Below are 7,934 nucleotides of genomic sequence, written 5' to 3' on the forward strand. Positions count from 1 at the left end.
TTTGACAATGCACTCCAATTCAATTGGCCAACATTTCAATACTGTGTCTGATTGTGATTATAGTTTATGTTATGGCCTTTTCTAAAGTCCATCTCTATATTCATGATAGTTCTCATTACCACGCTATAGTGTTTGCTCAGCAACAGGGGCCCCTCTGTCTCTCCAGCTCGTCAATGAACAGAAACTATACATTTTCAAGTCGGGGTGCCAAGTTTATCCAATCAGGAGCGAGGGCCCTACCAAGACAATTGACAGGTTCGATTTTATAGTGTTCCAAGTCCAATTTTGTCTGCTTGTGATTTTAGTTTCATCATTTCCAATTTCACGTTTATCCTAAATACTGTATGAGTTATCCTCTCCTCTCTCTCACCAAACTTACTTTTCTTTCTTCCCCAGTTTCAGCCAGTATAGTTGAGACTTCAAAAATAAATAATCCAGGCAGCAAGATGAGCCTCCACAAAAGACAACACAAATTCAATAGGAATACAAATAATATAAATACAATTTATTAGTTATAAGAATAAGTAGGCAAAATAATCACTTTAGACATGAAATGAACAGAGCTAATAAATAAATTAAAGGTTAAAGTGATGGAGACACAATAGGCTCCATCTTGCGCCACCCCTTATCCCTTATCCCTAAACTCATTTGCCATTTTTTACTATTTTGAAAATAATTTTAAAATATAGTTCAACTAGCCGATCTACATCTACACTTGTAGATCAACTATTTGAACTATTTTAAACGTTTTTTTTAAATAGTAAAAAATGGCAAATAAGTTTATGGATAAGGGTTAAGGGGTGGCGCAAGATATAGCCCATAATGGGCTATATCTATATATAGAACGGGGGCGGGGGGGGTGGGGGTGTGGGGTGGAAAAGACAGCCAGCAGGAGTCAACCCCCCCAGGGTTCAAATGTGACTTCCTGTTGCTGTCAGACACATGCCATCAAGCAGTAAGAATGTCTGCTGTGGTCAAAGTGAGGAACCACACGCACGCACACACATACGCAAGTACACAGAGACAAATACACACGCACGCACGCACACACACACACACACACAATATCCCACACTTCTCGATTCTACTGAACAGCATTATAATAATAATTATAACATAACTTCTGTGAGAACTGGACAAACCGCCAACACCGACATCAAATGGGAGAAAAAAAACTGGAGACACAAATTGAACAGCATGAATAGAAATCATGCACCTCAAATGGCATGGTGTTGCCAAATTTGTTACTGTCGGGTGGAAACCTGCATGTCCAAAATGTTAACTTTTTTAGGAAATGGAAGCAAACACAAACACAGAAACAACATTTGAGAATCTCGCCTTATACAAAAGTCCACCAGAGAATTTCTGACTGAGAAAGGCTTGAACCGGTGTAATTATAAAGCCCCCCAACCCCCCCCCCCCCCTCCCCCCGCCCACCCACACACACACACACACACACACACACACACACACACACACACACACAATATTCACAAGTACAAATAACTAATAAACCCAAACGCCCACTCCCAAACCCTGGATTATGAATGAAAAACAGCAACAAAAAAAATGATAACAAAAAAGAATGGTACCTAATGCAATATCAACTACCAATATCAAAACAATCAATAAGTCCTCACAGAGGATTCTTTTAACATTTGTAACGACTTCACTTATGTTTCTAAAAATAGATTATGTTTCTGTCATAACACTGAAGGTCCTTACACACTGGCGAATTGGCGACGCAATTTATTCGTGCGAATAATTCGCATTTTTTTAAAACCAGTTGAAGTCCATGCAAGCTTCCACAACAGTGGCGAATGTGCGAATGTGCGAAAATGCGACCGTTTTCGCTTTTATTTGTTCGCTCTGGTGTCGTATTTTGCAGAGATTCGCAGGCGAACTGCAACATGCAATATTTCGCATTTTCAGATCGCTTATTCGCATCGCGTCGCTAATTCGCCAGTGTGTAATGACCTTTAATAAGGCACGGCGTGAGCCAATCATGAGTCTGACTTCCCATTCCTGTTCTTGTTCTTCTGTTTTGAATTCAAGTGTCTGATTCAGGGATCAGACCTCCCTTGGGATGTTTGCATGGATAAGTGTGCATATTGCACGTACGCACTTGTGTGCTTGCATTTTCCAGCCTGAATTATACTTAGTTGCGCAGCTGGATTACGGTGCATTACATATGCACAACTAGCTCCGGCTTTTACGTCTTACTGTGAAACATTTCCACAATAACCATTCTACAAAAAATCTAGACACTATTAAAAAAGAATGCTTGGAGTTAATAAATACCATTTCTGATGACTTTTGCGTTCCTAAATATCCTCGGGCGCTAGGACCCTGCAGCATTACTTTTTGAGCAGTACTAACGTATATACAAATGCCCTAATGGCAACAGAGCTACCAGAGGTATTGCCAAAAAGACTACAAAAAATAATGTTACCCAATATGACTTTAACACAATTATGAAGAAGAAAAAGAAATAAAGACAAAACCTGGGCCCTTATTTTTTACTATATATATATATATAATTTGGATCACAAAGTAACGTTAGTCTGATGTCCCAATAATAACCCAAACTCTAACCCTAACCACACACGGAAGCCATGGGTGAGTCTTAACCTCGTATGTCGGACTAACGGGACCCCAAAGTAAGGGTGGTTGTAATTTTTGGTTTTGTTTGTTGAAACGTATGGAAGCAACTGAATGGAACAACAATTATAAAATGTTTTACTTTCACCTGTCGTCAGTGTTCCAAATTATCTAACAAATAACAATACGGGCCAGGTGTGAAAAGAAAACATGTAACGAAAGAAAAAAAAGAGTTTGTACTTTTCGACAGAACATCAGCAATCGCTGTTCTAGGACCCAAAAATGAGCCATCATCAGTCAGGCTGTATAGCGTGCGTGTCCCTCACGGCCTGGTGAGCTGGGTGTAGACAGGAGCCTGCTCCCAGTGCTGTGGCGGGCTGTGGGCGCTCTGCGGCGGCGGGACGGACGGTATGCCCGTGGTGTCGGCGATGGGCGTGTACATGGGCCTCTGGGAGGCGGGGCTCCCCATGTAGCCGAACGACGTGGAGTACAGCCCCAGCCCCGCGCCCTGGCCATAGTAGGAGGCGTTCGCAGAGCCGCCGGCGCCGCCCTGGTGGTCGGAGTACTCGTACTGCGGCCTGGAGATGGCGATGGAGGGCGCGTACGTAGACGAGGAGGAGGAGGAGGAGCTTGAGGAGGAGGACGGAGCGGAGGAGGGACTGTAGTGGGAGGAGTGGAGGCTGAAGGAGGCGGAGCCATAGGGCGCGTGCTGCGGCGAGGACGCCTGCGGCTGCTCGCCGTAGCGACTGGGACTCAGCTGCTCCGTCTTGATGTGGGTCCTCTGGACCGCCTCCGACCCGGAGCCTCCGCCCAGGGTGGTCAGGGTGTGCTGCTGGTTCTGGCTCTTGGGGATCCAAGCCTGCCGGCAGGGATGGGTTACATCGTTAGGGAGTTTATTCATTTCGATTCTGCGTATTGATCCCAGTTCTCATGCCCTGTCTAACAAAATATCTTCATTTTTTTAAGAGTTAACTGAGGCAGACATCATTTACTATCAATTGGACCGAATGCAAGTGGCCACATTTCAATACCCAACCGTACCTGTGGGCTGAGCGCGTTGCCACCCGACACCATGCTGATGCTGTAGCTAGCGGTGTACGCCAGCGGGTGTGGCCCGTTGGGCGGCAGGTACTGGTCGAACTCGTTGACGTCGAAGGTCTCGATGTGCGAGATGACGTCGGAGCTCAGCTCCCCGATGTCGACGTCGCCAAAGTCGATGTTGAGCTGGCGGGGTGCCATGCCGCCGACGCAGTGGGAGGAAGAGGAGGACGAGGGGCAGCCGGCCTCGGCCGGTGAGCGGATAAGGGTGACTCCGCCCCCTCCGCATGCTCCGATGCCCTCGCGCTTCAGGTCCAGCTTCATGGAGCACGCTGCGTCGGCCTTGGGGGTGGCGGGAGGGGTAGGGGGTCCTTGGGAGCCTGAGCGATCGATAGAGAGAGAGAGAGAGAGAGAGAGAGAGAGAGAGAGAGGTGGTAGAGTAAGACTGGGTTGCTTTCATGTTCATTTTCTTAGCCAATTATTGTACCCCATTTCTCTTACCAATAATCATTATGTCTATTCCCCATGTAAATTCCACGTAAAGTATGCAAAGGGAAGATAAAATATTGATATGAGGGCGAAGAGGAGATACAATGACAGATGGGGAGGCACCAGCTGTCATACCGTATTAAGAGCATATTATTCATATACTGTATTATGATGATTGTTTGAAGTGAACTGGACTGGAAAAAACTGCAATATATTGTTTCTTAACATCTCTCTCTCTCCCCCCCCAAATCTCTGTCTGACTCACTATTGTAGCCTACCCCCCATTCTGCCTCTCCCCCACTCAATCAAACACACACACACACACACGCAAGCACACGCAAACACATGCACGCACCTGTGTGCTCTCCCGGTGAGTGCACGTCACTCATGCTGGAGGTGGGGGAGTCGGTACGCTGCAGGGCCTTGAAGATGGCGCTGGGGGAGATGCTGACGTGCGTGACTGTTTCGCCACCGTCCTCCTCCGCCTCGCCCTGGCCGCCCTTGAGGCTCTTGCGGCGGCGGGGCTGGTACTTGTAGTCGGGGTGGTCCTTCTTGTGCTGCACGCGCAGCCGCTCCGCCTCCTCCACGAATGGACGCTTCTCGCCCTCGTTCAGGAGCCTGGATGGAGTGGTAGAGTACAGTGAGTCAGATGTTTTAGGGCCGCTAGCCGAGTCCAAGTCTAACTTTGTTTAGAGCACCTTTAACAAAGAAAAGCATTTATGGACTGTTTGTTTAGTGCACTAAATGTGAGATGTCATATGGTCGATATGAATAGTTGAATACAACTCGTAAGTCATTTCGTTTCATGTATTAACCCATTCTGACCGGGCACCCATTTTGGTGTCAGCATCATGTTATGCTTTAGCTATTTAAAAATAGCAGATCTACAAGCTCATATCGCGCCACCGAGTGGCGCGATACGAGCTTGTAGGTCTGCTATTTTTGAAAAATCGAAGAGCGACTGACATTTTTTGAATCTGATCTCAGGTCAGAATGGGTTCATCAGACCAGTGCGTGTCCAGCGGAAACCTTCGTATGAATCTGATCTCAGGTCAGAATGGGTTAACACAATGCATTCATGATGTCTCGTAGACTCTACAAGACAGGAACGTCTCTACTACGACGGTAGTAGAGAGACGATGATGATGGTGTCAGACTGTCAGCAACACCACTAAAGCACAAGGAGGAAATGTACTTTTTAGACCGTAGGACGATCAGCTACAGTGGACGATCAGCCAAGTGTGCCCCTCACTTCACACAATTGTGTTTATTCATTTATTATTATTTTTTTGGGGGGGGGGGGACTCGAGCCAGACTGTTGAGTCAAATGCTTCCGTCGTACAGTCTGTGCAAAGGAAGTGCTGGAAACAATCCCACGTGAGTAAAGCTGATGTTCCGCCGATACCCCACACTTCCCTTTCGTCATGGCAAATGCATATATTTGTCCTACTATAAATCACATTTGTCAAAAAGGCATAGCTGCTAAGTAGAAATGGAAGTTTAAAAATATGTTTTAAACATATTTTCAAATATATTTCCGCGAACGGAATGACAATATTTTCAAATATATTTCCCGCGAACGGAATGACAAACACGTGACAGCTTCCTCTCTCAGCTTTCAGCAGGTGTAGTTACAGACTCTCTAAATTCACAGCATGGTCGCTGCAATTCCTGCCTCGAGTTTCAGCAGATTAATAGCCTAATCATCCAGTACAACAGCCGTCAATCAATCAATGCATTCTTGGCAGTTACAGTGACAGACAGTGGGAAATGTACAGAGTCAGCAAATAATACACGTTTCATGCAATGAATGAAAAGCACAACTTATTACGTGCAAAAAGAAACAAAGGATACAAATACAAATAATAAGGAAACAGCAAACAGGAGCTGAAATGTGGAATTCTCTCATGTTCAACTTGAGAGAATTCAACACTCATGAGCAACTTTTTCTGTGTGCGCAATGTGTGTGTGATGAGCGCAAGTGTGTGTGCATGTCAGAGAGAAACATGGGGAGGGGGATAGAGAGAGAGAGAGAGAGAGAGGGTTGAACACTCAGTTAAAATTTTCAATTTCGTTACATTTTGTACACTAAGAGTTAACCACTGACACCTGCAGCATCCTTATTGTCGCGGAAAATAGTAGATCACCAAGCTCACAACATAAGTTGTGACGCATTTCAACCTTGAAAATGACTATTTTCAGCGAAGATACAATATATAACCAAAGAGACCCAAGTAGAGAGCCCTGAGGGACTCCGGTAAACCATGTAGGGTTTAAGTGGTAAAAGAACACTCAGTAGCCAGTGCCATGCAGGGTGGTATACCTTCCTTACCCCTACAGTTTGCCCAGGGTCTTGGTAAAAGAACATTCAGTATAGCCATGCAGTGTACGTGGTACCGAATTCCTTACCTCCACAGTTTGCCCAGGGTCTTGCTGAGCTCCGCGTTGTGCAGGTGGGGGTACTGGTCCGCCAGCCTCCTGCGCGCCGCCTGAGCCCACACCATGAAGGCGTTCATGGGACGCTTGACGTGCGCCTTGCTCTTCCCGGAGCCGTGCACGCGCACCGGCATGGGCACCAGCGTCCAGTCGTAGCCCTTCAGCACCTGGGACAAACCATGATGTAAAGGAACTCAGTACATTTACTCAAGGACTGCACTTCTACTTTAGTTGAGTAGCCTACTTTTTCCTCGATAATTTAAACTTCTCAACCACATCTCAGAGGCAAAATGCACTGTTTATCAATTTGACCGTTTTTATAGTTAGTTGTTACTTTGCAGATTTAGATTCATTCATAATTTTTAATCAAATCTATCCTAGTAGTTTTTTCATGTCCAGGGACCCTCAGGCTTCTGAGAGTTACAGAGGTCCTTGAAATATAATAATAATCATAATCATAACACATTGAACCTCAGGTCTCACCTGGGACACGGCCTCGCGGATGCAGACGGGGAACTTGGCGTCGTCCTCGGGGGACGAGGAGCCCGGGTCCTTCTTGAAGCCGCCGAGCAGCAGAGCAGCCGCGCCGCCGACGTGGTTCTCCGACGGCCGGGTGTTCTCCGCGTCCGAGCCCGGGGACGCCGGGCACGGGGACAGGGACGGGGAGGAAGGGGACTCTTCGTCGGACATGCCGGGGCTCGGAGGGGTGTCGGGGAGACCCTTGATGTCTGGTTCCTCCGTCATGCTCAGGAACGGATCCAAGAGATTCATAAAAGAAGCGGTTTGGGGGGGTTTTCACAGATTTGGAAAACTTGATGAGATGGTGTTGCTTTATCTGTCCAGAGGGGCAAGCCTCCTGCTCGTTGATAAAAGCTGTGTTACACTCGCCAGGAAAACTCGGATCAGTCTTTTTCAACTGCGTAAAATGCGTAAAACAACAAGCACGTCTGTTTTTGCTCCAGCTCTGCGCGTAAAAGCCGTTTCTGCTTGGAATAAGAACAATTTTCTATCTCCAGGGAAACTTGAGCCAGTCTTTCAACGTGCGTAAAAATGCGTAAATGCACGTCGCCGTTGCACCACCAGCTCCTTCCGCGCGTAAAAGCAGTTCCTCTTTGGAAAGTGGAATGTCTTTATGCATAAAACTAGTCCTGTAGAAACACCCCCGCCACTCCTCCAATAGAGAACTCTCTCGTTTTCTCTGTCTCTCTGCAGAAGTCTGCAACGGGGGGAATAAAGTGGTCCTGTGTGGCGAGGCTTCCCAGAGTATAGAAACAATCCTCCAGGACGCAGCACGAATTGCTTTGAATGGAGAAGAGTTGCTGCAGACATGCTTTTATAAAGAGGGAAAGCCAACATTCTATTGGCGGTGA

At 46.6% G+C, this 7,934-nt stretch overlaps 1 protein-coding gene across 1 annotated transcript; it reads right to left on the minus strand.

The window, feature by feature from the left end:
• Positions 1–1,974: 1,974 nt before the first annotated feature.
• LOC310860166 (transcription factor Sox-9-B-like) lies at positions 1,975–7,732 on the minus strand. The gene is made up of 5 exons (XM_083766951.1): positions 7,048–7,732; positions 6,538–6,731; positions 4,484–4,746; positions 3,643–4,019; positions 1,975–3,460 (listed from the first exon to the last, which is right to left on the minus strand). The coding sequence occupies exons 1-5, from the start codon at positions 7,333–7,335 to the stop codon at positions 2,924–2,926; spliced, it is 1,659 nt and encodes a 552-aa protein (XP_083623077.1). The 5' UTR covers positions 7,336–7,732; the 3' UTR covers positions 1,975–2,923.
• Positions 7,733–7,934: the final 202 nt, after the last annotated feature.

Source organism: Protomyctophum parallelum (assembly GCF_964188405.1).
Source record: "Protomyctophum parallelum genome assembly, chromosome: 1".
NCBI lineage: Eukaryota > Metazoa > Chordata > Actinopteri > Myctophiformes > Myctophidae > Protomyctophum > Protomyctophum parallelum.

What these genes read in the sequence shown, in the direction of transcription:
- LOC310860166 (XM_083766951.1), bottom strand. Translation starts at nt 7,335, where the DNA reads ATGAATCTCTTGGATCCGTTCCTGAGCATGACGGAGGAACCAGACATC. An exon ending in ACCCTGGGCAAACTGTGGAG is followed by an intron (nt 4,747 to 6,537) that starts GTAAGGAATTCG and finishes CACTCCATCCAG; the next exon opens with GCTCCTGAACGAGGGCGAGA. An exon ending in CTCACCGGGAGAGCACACAG is followed by an intron (nt 4,020 to 4,483) that starts GTGCGTGCATGT and finishes TCGATCGCTCAG; the next exon opens with GCTCCCAAGGACCCCCTACC.